Genomic DNA, 13,459 nt, shown 5'->3' on the forward strand with positions numbered 1-13,459 from the left:
TTGATACGGTCTCGCATGGTATTCTTATCAATAAACTAGGCAAATACAACTTAGATGGGGCTACTATAAGGTGGATGCATAACTGGCTGGATAACCATACTCAGAGAGTAATTATTAATGGTTCCCAATCCTGCTGGAAAGGTATAACAAGTGGGGTTCCGCAGGGGTCTGTTTTGGGACCGGCTCTGTTCAATATCTTCATCAACGACTTAGATATTGGCATAGAAAGTACGCTTATTAAGTTTGCAGATGATACCAAACTGGGAGGGATTGCAACTGCTTTGGAGGATAGGGTCATAATTCAAAATGATCTGGACAAATTGGAGAAATGGTCTGAGGTAAACAGGATGAAGTTTAACAAAGACAAATGCAAAGTGCTCCACTTAGGAAGGAACAATCAGTTTTACACATACAGAATGGGAAGACAACAAAGAGTCTGGTGGCACCTTAAAGACTAACAGATTTATTTGGGCATAAGCTTTCGTGAGTAAAAACCTCACTTCTTCGGATGCATCCGAAGAAGTGAGGTTTTTACTCACGAAAGCTTATGCCCAAATAAATCTGTTAGTCTTTAAGGTGCCACCAGACTCTTTGTTGTTTTTGTAGATACAGACTAACACGGCTACCCCCTGATACTTGACAGAATGGGAAGAGACTGTCTAGGAAGGAGTATGGCAGAAAGGGATCTAGAGGTTATAGTGGACCACAAGCTATGAGTCAACAGTGTGATGCCGTTGCAAAGAAAGCAAACATGATTCTGGGATGCATTAACAGGTGTGTCATGAGCAAGATACGAGAAGTCATTCTTCCACTCTACTCTGCGCTGGTTAGGCCTCAACTGGAATATTGTGTCCAGTTCTGTGCACCGCATTTCAAGAAAGGTGTGGAGAAATTGGAGAGGGTCCAGAGAAGAGCAACAAGAATGATTAAAGGCCTAGAGAACATGACCTATGAAGGAAGGCTGAAAGAATTGGGTTTGTTTAGTTTGGAAAAGAGAAGATTGAGAGGGGACATGATAGCAATTTTCAGGTATCTAAAAAGGTGTCATAAGGAGGAGGAAGAAAACTTGTTCATCTTAGCCTCTAAGGACAGAACAAGAAGCAATGGGCTTAAACTGCAGCAAGGGAGGTTTAGGTTGGACATTAGGAAAAAGTTCCTAACTGTCAGGGTGGTTAAACACTGGAATAAACTGCCTAGGGAGGTTGTGGAATCTCCATCTCTGGAGATATTTACGAGTAGGTTAGATAAATATCTATCAGGGATGGTCTAGACAGTATTTGGTCTGCCATGAGGGCAGGGGACTGGACTCTATGACCTCTCGAGGTCCCTTCCAGCCCTAGAATCTATGAAAGTGGTAACAGGCTTAATCTGCAGCAACGAACAGTGGTCAGATATTTGGAAAAACTTTCTAACTATAACTATAGTTAAGTACCGGAATAGGCTTCCAAGGGAGGTTTTGGAATCCCTGTCATTGGAGGCTTTTAACAACAGGTTGGACAAATGCCTATCAGGGCCGGCCTAAGTAAACTTGGTCCTCCCTAGGCATGGAGAGCTGGACTAGATGACCTACTGAGGTCCCCTCCCTGCCCTTAATTTCTATGGTTTATGATCATTTCAGTCATGTTTGGATTGAGCTTCAGCCAGTCACCTGTCATCCACTCCCCAATCTCCATTAGACATAGGCAAAGGCCCTCAACTGCAATGTCAGAGTTAGACAAGAGTGAGACAAAGTGTGGTCTGCATCTGAAAATGTCATGCCCCCATTTCTTATCACTGACTTTCACCAATAGCCTCACCATGCACACTGAATAAGAATGACAATAGCACCCTGCAATATGACACTCCTGAGTTTGTACAGAAGAGTAGCTATTTTCCCCAACTAACCACTAAGATGTTTCTAAGAGAAAAAGAAGCCACTGAAGGAGAAATCCATCAACTCTCACCAAAGTCTGCAAATCAGTCAAAAACACCTCATGATCAATTATACTTGCTGGCTTTCAACAGTCAGGAAGAATAAGGGTCCAAGGCACAGGTTGTGGCACAAGTTTTTCTCAGAAGCTACAGTATCTCAAAGAGCAACTTTGACTCAAACTCACAAAGGATTTAGCATTCATGCCCCCAGGATCTTGCTCTGTCTGCATGAAAGTACACAGCTCAAACTGTAACTGATCAATCTTTTCCACAAAACATCACATAATTATCTCGTAACGATAGGGTATACAAACCAGCAACAAATTTGAATGAACTAGACTATCCACAATCTGAAAACTTTTTGATGCCTGAGTTTTGCATATGCAATCGTAGAGAAAAAGGACCTCCTCTTTGCCTCTCTCACCGCCAAAGTATTAGAATTTTAAAATCTTTCTGCTGCATCCAACTAGCTTTGGCACAAGATTACAGTAATTATATTGTATATATTCAAGGAAAGGGGTCTTATTCTATGGACTGTAAATTGCTATGCTCATTTATATTGTTAAAAACATTTTCAGTTATGTTTCTGAAATAATCTCTTCAGGGAAAATGAACCAATTCATCTGAATAGAAACAAATAATGAGTGGGGAAAGACTGGGTTGACAGCTCAGGGGATTTCTGATGGGAGAAAGTCTTTAATATCCAGGTTGACAATTCAAATCCAGCCCAGGCTCGCTGTGACCAAAGCTGATACTATTTTATGACTGTTTGCTGACTGATGTGAAATGAACATTTGTATCAATCCACTTCCTAGTATGGAGATATTCTATGACAAAGATCACCACATAATTGGCATCCTTAATTGGCAGTCTCAGAACATAAATCAAAATCGGAATGGGCAAGAACGTGGTAAATTTGCACCTTTAGTAGTTCAGGGTTGGGCATATTGGTGAAAGCAGAGAGGAGTAACTAGAACTACCACTGAATTGTACCTTTCTGTGTGGGGAAACTGAAGATTTCAATAATCAGGGTTGTCAAATCTCATCTTTCAGGAGCACTAAGTTCACGTTAAAAAGTACAAGATCAAGCAGATAACACATTTTCTCACTACAAAAAGTTGGCATTAATACAAATTTAAATTCCAGTACCATTTATGATGATGCTGTGTAGATCCTTCTGCTTTCTTAAGTTCAGATATAGTATCTAAATTAAAAACAATATATTTTATTCAGCATATAGTATTAATTTACTCCACCAAAGTTATCTATATCATGTAAATTTCATCTTTGAAGTCTGTTCCAAGGTGAAGTAGAGAGAATTCAATGGTATCCAAGTTAGGATTATCAAAAATTTATTTTCTTTTAGATTGGTTACTACTACTTTGGGATGTTTTTAAATCAACTTACACACAAACTATGATGAATCATTAATTAAAAACAAAACTATTACATTTTGCATTAAAAGAAGAAAGAAGAAAAATGCACCATGCAGCCATAAAGGTATTAAAACAATCTAGAACAGTAAACAGCCCTGTACCGAATTTAACTCTTCAAATTATGGGATTTAGTAATTTGAAAAGAGTTGGTTGCATTTTGGGAGCAGAACCAAGCTTAACGCTGTAGTTATGTTCCTGAAAAATGTGACTTGAAGTGAAATGTTAAGCGAATCCAATTTCCCCGTAAGAATTAATGTAAATGGGGGGGGGGTGTTAGGATCCAGGAAAAAAAATTTCACTAGACAAAAAAAATATATATTATATAGATATACCCAGGGCCGGCTTTAGCAAGAGCGGGGCCCAATTCCTGGGGGCGGGGCTTGCTGTAAGCCCCGCCCCCAGGACCCGAGCCGCGGGGGGGACCCGGGGGACCCGAGCCGCGCCGCGGGGGGGAACGGGGGGACCCGAGCCCCGCCGCGCCGCGGGGGGACCCGAGCCGCGCCGCGGGGGGGACGGGGGAACCCGAGCCCCGCCGCGCCGGGGACGGGGGGGAGTGGGGATCTGAGCCGCGCCGCGGAAGCCGCGCCGGGGGGGGGGACCCGAGCCGCGGGGACCGGGCTGGGCCGGAGCCAGGCGGCGGGGGCCGGGCTGGAGCCAAGCCGGGCTGGAGCCGCTGGGGCCTGCGGGAACGGGCCGCACCTCCCCGGAGCCCTTCTCCCGCCCCCACCACCCCCACCCCAGCTTACCTCGTGCTGCTGGCCCGCCCCTGCTTCAGCTCAGACTTCCCGCGAATCTCTGATTTGCTGGAAGCAGGGGAGGGGGCGGAGCATTCAGGGGAGGGGAGGAGGGGGAAGTGAGCTGGGGGCGGGGCGGACAGCTGCAGCGCAGGGCCCTCTTGGTGCGGGACCCAAATCAGCCGAATCGGCTGAATTGGCCTAAAGCCGGCCCTGGATATACACACAGTATACGTTTTAAACAAACAATTTAATACTGTTCACAGCTATGATGATTGTGAAGCTTGGTTGAGGTGGTAAAGTTAGAGGGTGGAAGAGGGAGGGATATTTCCCAGGGAATGCCTTGCTACTAAATGATAAACTAGCATTCAGCTGAGCCCTCAAGGTTTAACACATTCTTGTTAAGGTAGCCTCTCACACAAGGCAGCACAAACACGAGGGAGGGGAGACAGCATAACAGACAGAGACAGACATACATGTTGTGTGAGGGAGAGAGAGATGCACACTGCCCCTTTAAGTAAGCTGACCCACTCTTAAGTGCATTGTCTTTTAAGTGGATCAGGAAGTTGAGACAGCAGCTGCTGCCCCAAGCGCTGTCTGTCTCTCTCCATCTGTGTCCCCGCCCTGCTCTATATGGAGAAGAGATGAGCGGGGTGCAGGAGCAGGCCAAAGGGGGACAACCTAACATTAGCCCGCCTCTCTCCCCCCTGCCGCACAGCAAGCAGGAGTCTCTGGGAGCAGCTCCAAGGCAGAGGGCAGGAGCAGCACATGGCAGTGGGGGGAGGGGGACTAGTGGGCGAGAGATTTATCAATACATTCAAATGAGCACATACATCAGAGCTTGCGTACATACCTGTTTGTTTCTTGTGTGTATCTTCTAGACCAGGGGTCAGCAACCTCTGGCACGCCAGGGTAAGCACCCTGGCGGGCCGGGCCAGTTTGTTTACCTGCCGCATCCACAGGTTTGGCCGATCGCGGCTCCCACTGGCCGCAATTCGCCATCCCAGGCCAATGGGGGCTGCGGGAAGCAACACGGGCGAGGGATGTGCTGGCCGCAGCTTCCCACTGCCCCCATTGATGCTGCAGGTAAACAAACTGGCCCGGCCTGCCAGGGTTCTTACCCTGGCGAGCTACGTGCCAGAGGTTGCCAACCCCTGTTCTAGACTAATACATAGCTTTACTTCAACATGCAGCTTTGCATACACACACAGACTAATGTATTATCATAACAGATGTATCCCATGAAATGTATTCTATTTTCCTAATAAAACAAGTTATTTTTAATATATCTGAATACAAAAGCACAATGAAAAATCAGAAAAATGGTACAAATCGTACTTTTTTTAAAACCTGGGATTTTTTCGGTAAAAAGCCATTTAAACTGAAAATGAAGAGGTTTACACATTGCATACATTTTCAGCATGCGTAGGGCAATATGCATTTTGTAAAAAGAAAATTAATAGATGCCATAATTTAAAGATTCAACCTTCACCTATATTTTATCTTTTTATGGAAATTTGTTTTTCAAGTTTTCACAATTTACCAAAAAATGATTGAAATACTTACCACACTGATGATTTTCCAAAGTCATTTGAGAGCTATTGCAAATGTCTGTAAAATTTTCTCCCATTAATAAGCTATGTGGACTGGCAACATCCTTCTCTGGCACACTCTGCGGGCTGTCCGCATCCTGCTCCGGCGCACTTCTTTTAGGTGTAAAAGAGAGCATTCGGAAAATAAGAAAAGCTTCACTATTATGTGGCAGTTAATAGTATACTGTAAGTATCTTTGAATATCTTGCCAAGTAATATCTGATTGATATATATTGAAAATATAGTAAAAGCTTGTTAATATGCACTTTTGACATTCTGTAAGACTCAACATAGGATTCCTGAACTTAGGGAAAATTTTCCACAGAAATTGAAGCAAACAAAAAATTAAAGAGCTTTTATTTTGGTGGCGGTGACTGTTCTGTACTCTGTACCATACCCATGATACCTATCATTAATATTAGCTTGTATATGAAAGGACTGAAGGGTAGTCAGTTGAGCTAGGCAGAGAATGGTAAGTCTGATTTGTAGAAGAGAGATTTCAAAATCTGGTTTTGTTCCAATTTGAAATGAAAATCAAAACTTCTGGGATTCTCCATGAAACAGAATTACAGTTTTCCATCCACTTCTGCCAAGAGCCCTAGATTATAGGCTCCCAACTACTTTGCAAAGAGTGCTCAGGGTCCTGGGACTTCCAAGACTTCCAGACTGAGCTCACCAGATGAGTAGCTGGGACCCTGAAGCACATACTGACGAAAAGCCAGGTGGGCAAGCTGGCAGGTGACCAAGCAGGTTTCCAGCAGGCAGAATTCTGTGTTTCCACAGAATGTTTGCATTTTAATGAACTGACAGATACTGACATAAAATAGCCTATGAAAATATAATATGATAGGTACAAACTAGCTCAGGGTCTAGAAAATTGTGCCCCTCCAACTTATTACAGTTTTTGAGAAAATCAGAGCAGTGGATAACAAACAGGCACATAAAATTTACTTTGTTTACAAAATAGTCTTTGTGACAAACATTAGCTTTTCTAAAATCTAAGGCACTGAGTAAGAGGTAGGATTCTGTCATGAAACAAACACTGCATAAAAAACAAAACCATGTGCAGAAATAAATTATCAGTTTCAATACTAAAGGAGATTAATAGCATTGCCCCTCAAGAACCTATACTAGCCTGGTATTAAAATATTAATAATCAGGAAAAAAAGACTAGCAAAGAACAGCAAATTTGTTGACACTAAATTTTTTGGGTTAGTTAGGACTGAAGACTTGAAACCTAGGACAGCTCTGATCCCTCCAGTGCCTTTCTGGACAAAGAAGAATACAAAGTATACGCTTAAGAACCTTTAGTCTGAGGGAATCAATTGTATGGTTTTTATATCCAAAAGATGTGAGACCTTTTGAGAGCTTGCGTTTGATAGGATTTCTCAAAATGGGTGATTGGATTAAGAAGGGAAGTGATGGGATGGGATGGGACTTAGCTCCAGTGTCTACTTCTTTCATCTATTTATCCCTGGTTAAGAGAGATCATTCTCTTGAGAAGTGGGATAGTCTGTCCCTAGACTTAGACTGTCATGCTGTGCTCTTAGGGGTTTTGCTGACACCTCTGGATTTGCTATCTGAGCTACAGACAGTTCCATGGTTTTCCTGTGATCTACCAGCCATCCTAACTTTGTAACATCTGTGACTAGTACTTCTGGACAAAAGGAGCATTTCTGCCAGTTAGACTTCCTGTGCGTTCTCAAGGCACTTTGTGGAAATAGGAAGGACTGATTTGGTATGGATGCACTATGTATCTTATCCAATCAGAGACATCAGGTTTCTCATCTGTACTGCAACTGGAGTTTCAGATGTGTTGCCCACATGCACATTTCACTAATGGCATGTATGAAATCCATGCACTTCAGTTCGGAGTCTTTTGGCACAGCAGTGTCTGTATGGTGCTCATCTACCCCAAGAATCTTTGTGCTTCATGACAAGGGCATAAAAGGAAATGGAGGACTGGTTGTGGAATGTGATGTGGAAGTGAGTATACAGACAAAACACCTTGAACTCCTCTAGTTATTGTAGATATGTGATGTCTCATTCTCCTTCGAGTGAAAGGATGCAATGGATGTGGAAGCTTAGAGTCTTCAGGAGAACATACTGCAGCACAGCCTTGCAAATATAGCATTCAGCTTGCAGGCTTCAGTAATAGCATTCAGAGTAGCAGCCCGTGTTAGTCTCTATCCGCAAAAAGAACAGGAGAACTTGTGGCACCTTAGAGACTAACAAATTTATTTGAGCATAACCTTTCGTGGGCTATAGCCCACTTCTTTGGATGCATAGAATGGAACATATATTGAGGAGATGTATTTATATCTGAAGAAGTGGGCTGTAGCCCATGGACGCTTATGCTCAAATAGATTTGTTAGTCTCTAAGGTGCCAGTAATAGCATTGTTTTGTGAACATATGAATGGATCCTCAGGTGGCTGCTTTGCTTTAGAACAGGGGCGGGCAAACTTTTTGGCCTGAGGGCCACATCAGGTTTCGGAAATTGTATGGAGGGCCCACTCCCTATCCCCTTACCGCGCTGCCTGGAGCACCAGTGGCTGGCAGTGCTACAGCTGCGCTGCCCTGGCTGGAGCCAGCCATGCCGTTGCCACCGCACAGCACAGAGCACCAGGTCAGGCCGGGCTCTGCAGCTGCGCTGCCCCAGAAGCTCGCAGCCCGCCGCCCTGAGCATTGCGCCGACAGCGGAGTGAGCTGAGGTTGCGGGGGAGGGGGAACAGCAGGGGAGGGGCCGAGGGCTAGCCTCAGGGCCAGGAGCTCAGGGGCCGGGCAGGAGGGTCTTGTGGGCCAGATGTGGCCTGCAGGCTGTAGTTTGCTCACCTCTGCTTTAGAAATATAGGTGTTCCTTAACAATACTGCTGAGGCTGCTTGAGTCCTGGTGGAGTGATCTCAGATGGGGCGGGAGTCCTAGGGTGACCAGACAGCAAGTATGAAAAATAGGGACAGGGTTGGGGGGTAATAGGTGCCTACATAAGACAAAGCCCCAAATATCGGGACTGTCCCTATAAACTCGGAACATCTGGTCAGATTGGCCACTCCACACCAAGTCCTCATGCAGTAAAAAATCCAGTTCAATAGTTTCTGGGTGGATATGGCTTTGCCTTCCAGCCTCTCTGCAATGGAAGCAGTCCAGGTAAAGACATGAATGGTTTTGTTCTCTGCAAACAGAATGCCCAAGGCCTTTCCAACATCCCAATTGTGCAGAGTGGCTTCCACCTTGGAGACACGAATTTTAGGAAAGAACTCTGGAAGGTGGATTTGTTGGTCAAAAGAAAGTCTGCGGCTACCTTTGGTAAGAAATTTGGATATGTTCTTAAGGACACATTGTCCGGATAGACGACTACGTAAGAAGTTACTCTGTGCAGTAACAATGGTTCTTCGAGATATGTCCCCCTATGGGTGCTCCACTATAGGTGTGCTTGCATTCTTGCGCTGCTGATCGGAGAACTATAGCAATGACGGCACATGGGCTGTTTCTCCTCGTGCCTTGCTACGAGGCTAATCAGCGCAAGTGGGCTAACACCCCTCAGTTCCTTCTCTACCACAGAGTCAATGACAAAAACTCTGAAGTAGAGGGTAGGAAGGTGAGTTGTGAGCATCCATAGGGATACACACTCAAAGAGCCATCATGATTGCACCCTACGGGTGCTCTACCATAGATGACTCCTAAGCAGTACAGGGGGAGTCCCATCTTACGGGGGGGTTAGGTTCTGAAGTCAGCGCATAAGGCGAAAATCACATATAGTCAAACGCTCATTGAGTGGAATGGTGGGCGGAATTGCCCGCACTACAGGTACAGTATTTAAATTATTATTTTTCTCTTTTTTTTGTTTTGCAGAGTTAAAATAGTGTAAGTTAAATGCGCCTATGATGCGACTCCACTGTATCCCTATTGGCGGGTTGGGACTTCAGAGTCAGATCAGTTACAGATAACAATACTGTGGAGCCAAAGAGAGCATCAGTGGTGGAGTCCCCAGCGATCACAATGTTCTGTGAAGGTGTGGACAGACGCCCACGTCTCCGCTCTATAAATTTTCTTAAGGAAGGCAACAGATGAGATCAACCTTGTGGAGGGCATGCAAATAACATCTGGAGGAGTCATATTATGAACTTGATAACATGGTCTAATGCAATTTGAGACCCATTTGGAGAATCTCTGGGCTGACATTGCTGAGTTCTTGGATCTTTCCACAACAGCAAAGAAAAGCCTAGAGACTTCCTGAAAGCCTTTGTCCTATCGAGGTAGAAGACTAGGGTTCTTCTGACATCTAGTGTGTGTCATATAGCTTCCCTGTTGTTTCAGTGGTTTGGGGCAGAAGGTTGGAAGGTGAATCAATTGGTTCATGTGAAATGGGGAGGTTGCCTTCGGGATGAATTTTAGGTGAGGCCTGAGCACAACCTTGTCCCGAAAGAATACCGTGATGGTGGTTATGCCATCAGAGCCTCTATTTCACCTATTCTCCTAGCCAAGATGATTGCTATCAAAGGCCATTTTCATTGAGAGGTATATAAGCAAACAGGTGGCCATGGATTTGAAGGGAGGCCTAGTCAGTCCTTTCAGTACCAGGTTTAGGTCCCATGTTTACTATACCCCGAGGAATCTTTAGTGGCTGGGTGTGATAGCACTGAGTATCCATCTAGTGGTTGGTGGAAGGCTGTTATAGCCGCTAGGTGGACTCAGAGACCTTAGAGATAGTCCCAATCTTTTTAGGGTTAGTACATAGTCTAAGATTTGTGGAAGAGTGGCAGATGTCAGGGAGATTTGTTGAGAAGTAAACCAAATCCAGAACCTGGACCATTTTTGCAGGTAAGTACAGTATGTCAAGGACTTTCTACTGTGTAATAATACCTCTTGTACCTCCTTCGAGCAAGAGCTTTCTAGGTGTTAGAACCATGAAGGAGCCATGCCCTGAAGTGAAGAATCTCCAGGCTGCGATGTAGGATCTCTTGACATAATAGATGCTTGTGAGAAGGATCCCTGAAGAGGGATGAAGAAAGGGCTTGGAGGTAGGCACTATGTGAAATTTGACGGACTAGCCTGCTATGGCTTATGGACACACTGACTAGTCCATGGTGATGAAGGACCATGGATGTCTGAAAAGGGTTAAATGATTCCTAAGTGGGAGGGATTGTAGGTCTGGATTCATGAGTCAGTTTGAATCTCCCAACAGCCCCCTTGATAGAAGGAGCTACCTCTGGAATTCTTCACACCCTGTGTCTTCTCAGATGATAGTGTCCTGTCAGGCTTGGTCTGTCTCAGTACCAGAACTGAAGATGAGGCCCTATGAGTCAGTGAGCCAGTGCTCAGACTTCAGATCCAAGAGGCCATGTAGGGGTGATTCAATGCCGGTCTCATGGCTTTACTCACAAGGAATATCTCCCTGTATTTTCAGGTTCTGGATATAAAGGACTTGCAAAATGCACATTTCATGAAAATGTGCAACTCCCCCAGGCAGTATAGGCATTTTAGGTGCCTGTTTGTGGGTACTGCTTTCTCACATAAGGGCAGTATTTATATTCAGGAGACCTAGAAGCTGCCATCTTGGAGCCTAAAGTGGAATGTATACATGAACAATCACTCAAATGAGAACCTATGAACTCAGATGATCACAGGATTTGTTTGAAGTGGGCACTCTGTCCCAGGGAGTATGCAGATGTGGTGCCAGGGTGCTGAACTGGGTGCTATGGCCCTGTCTAAGAATCTCATTGAGTCTATTGAGGCATCTGTGATGAAAACTGTTGCCAGGAATATTTTCTTAAGAGTAGACCTGAACTCAGTATGGTCCTTGTCATCTAGGGCTTAAGATCTAATAGCCAGGATAATGTAGCTCTCGCAGTGTCCAGGGACACTGAGAGCAGCCAATGAAAGACCTCAAAATCCCTTATAAGGGTGGCCCTTCACCTTCCTGTCAGTTGCGTCTTTGGGGAAAAAATCATTTCTGATGGGATTATTATATCCTTTGCTAATTATGCCACCATAGCATTAATCTTTGGTATTTTTGTGATAGTATAAGATACCAGAGTAAAAAAAAAAGCTCAACTTGTGTCTGCTGATGTGTTTTTCCTTGTCAGGGTATTCCATTCATTCCTGATTACATGTACAAAAGGAAGAGTGCTGGGGAATCACTGACTCAGGCTGGGATTTGGGACAGCAGATATTAATTTATCCTTTGATTTGTCATTAATAACTCATCTGGCTATATGGTAGATGTCATTTCCCTGCACATATTAGTAAGTCAGACAGGGGAAACCATTGGTGTTTTTACATCTTTCCTGCTTAGAGCCTCGATCAGAAAGCTCTCTCCCTCCTCAGCAGATGAGAAGTTTGAGACAGAGAACTTTATTCTCTTACATCTTTTTTATTTTTCCTTCCCTTTGTGGGCTTATGTTTTTTGCCTCTTTGTGCCTACTTTTCAGGAGTACCCGCATAACTGTGGAGAGGGCAGGGTCTCTTGTGGCCCTTTTTATTGAAAGCCTTGAGCCCCCTAGATAAGTTTTGTCCCATTACCTGTGGGATGAAGTATCTTTTTAAGAATCCCCCAATTCATCTTGGGAAGAAAGTAGGAGCCCTGTTTCTTTCCCCAGAGAGCTGAGGACCCACTTCAGTATCTTGGGCACAGGAGGAGGGATTTTGTAACCCTTAAGGGGCTATTCCTTCTGGCTGCAGAACCGGCATCTGAGCAAGCACCGGAGCCACAGCCAGAGCTGGAGCCTGGTCAATTTCTGCAGCCATGTTTTTTTATTAAATATATGGACGGGAGGAATTTCCAGCTCATGGGCCTATTAAGTTATTTTGTGTGCGCTTCTGTTCAGGGTGGAACCCACACCATTCACCCAGCACAATCCCCTTCTATCTAAAGCCACAGCAGATTCAAAATGGATGCTATGAAAAGAGGAAAAACAAGCAGTTATGAAAATTTTACTAGTTACTCACTGATTGTTACAAGCATGGGTTGGGACTCCATAATTAATAGCCTCGCATACCTTTCCCACCTAATACAGCGCACCTTATTAATTAGCCATAACGGCTCTGTCCCCGACTGCCTGTAAACAGACTCCCAAAAAATCTGGCTATTATAAGTTCCAAAAAAAAAACCTTAAGAGTGTATTAGTTCCATTGCTGGCTTTTATATTAAAGAGTCCAAATTATAGCAGATGGCGGCAGACTGTGCCATGGCTGGAAATCCCAATGACTAACCTGTTTGGTACAATGGAAAAACGGAAATATCAGTTCTGCTCTCGAGAAGTCAGACCAGGCTCCCTGTCAAACACTTTCCACTGTAGCTGGCAACAAAGGGGAGCATCCTCCAGTTTGATTTACCTAAAGGCCATCAGGCTATGGCAGCTCTGCATTGAGAACATTACTCCAGTAGCCATCCACTTGCCTGAGGATTTAGAATCATCTCATGGACTATCTCTGCAGGACTTCAGGGACCACTCATTTTTCAGGGACTCAGGGAAAAAACAGTCAGCAGATATGCTCTCAACATTGTGGAATTTAATAAGGCCCCTATGAACTCAATTTTTTGAGTGGGAGCAAAGGTTGACTTTACAATGTTGTGGATGAGAACCAGATGGTTAAGCAAGTGGAGTGTGGTCCTGATGGGAGCAAGAACTTCCTCTCTGGATCTGTCCCTCAGTAACCAATTGTCCAGATACAGGAAAATGTGAATTCCCTTCTTCCCGAGATACATAGTAACAATGACCACTCATTTGGTAAAAACCCAGGGGCCAAAGAGAGGCTGAATGGAAGCACTGTGTACTGAAAGTGGC

The 13,459-nt window shown here is 44.5% G+C and overlaps 1 protein-coding gene across 1 annotated transcript in view; it reads right to left on the bottom strand.

Annotated features, from left to right (window-relative positions):
- Positions 1-13,459, bottom strand: part of TDRD12 (tudor domain containing 12) — a 139,085-nt gene that overhangs the window by 22,057 nt on the left and 103,569 nt on the right. Inside the window, exons 25-26 of the mRNA XM_054048563.1 lie at positions 5,648-5,787; positions 3,061-3,115 (exon numbers count right to left, since the gene is read on the bottom strand). Of these exons, the coding sequence (XP_053904538.1) occupies positions 3,061-3,115; positions 5,648-5,787 (195 nt within the window). The remainder of the gene's footprint in view (positions 1-3,060; positions 3,116-5,647; positions 5,788-13,459) is intronic.

Source organism: Malaclemys terrapin, chromosome 14 (assembly GCF_027887155.1).
Source record: "Malaclemys terrapin pileata isolate rMalTer1 chromosome 14, rMalTer1.hap1, whole genome shotgun sequence".
In the NCBI taxonomy this organism is placed as follows: domain Eukaryota; kingdom Metazoa; phylum Chordata; order Testudines; family Emydidae; genus Malaclemys; species Malaclemys terrapin.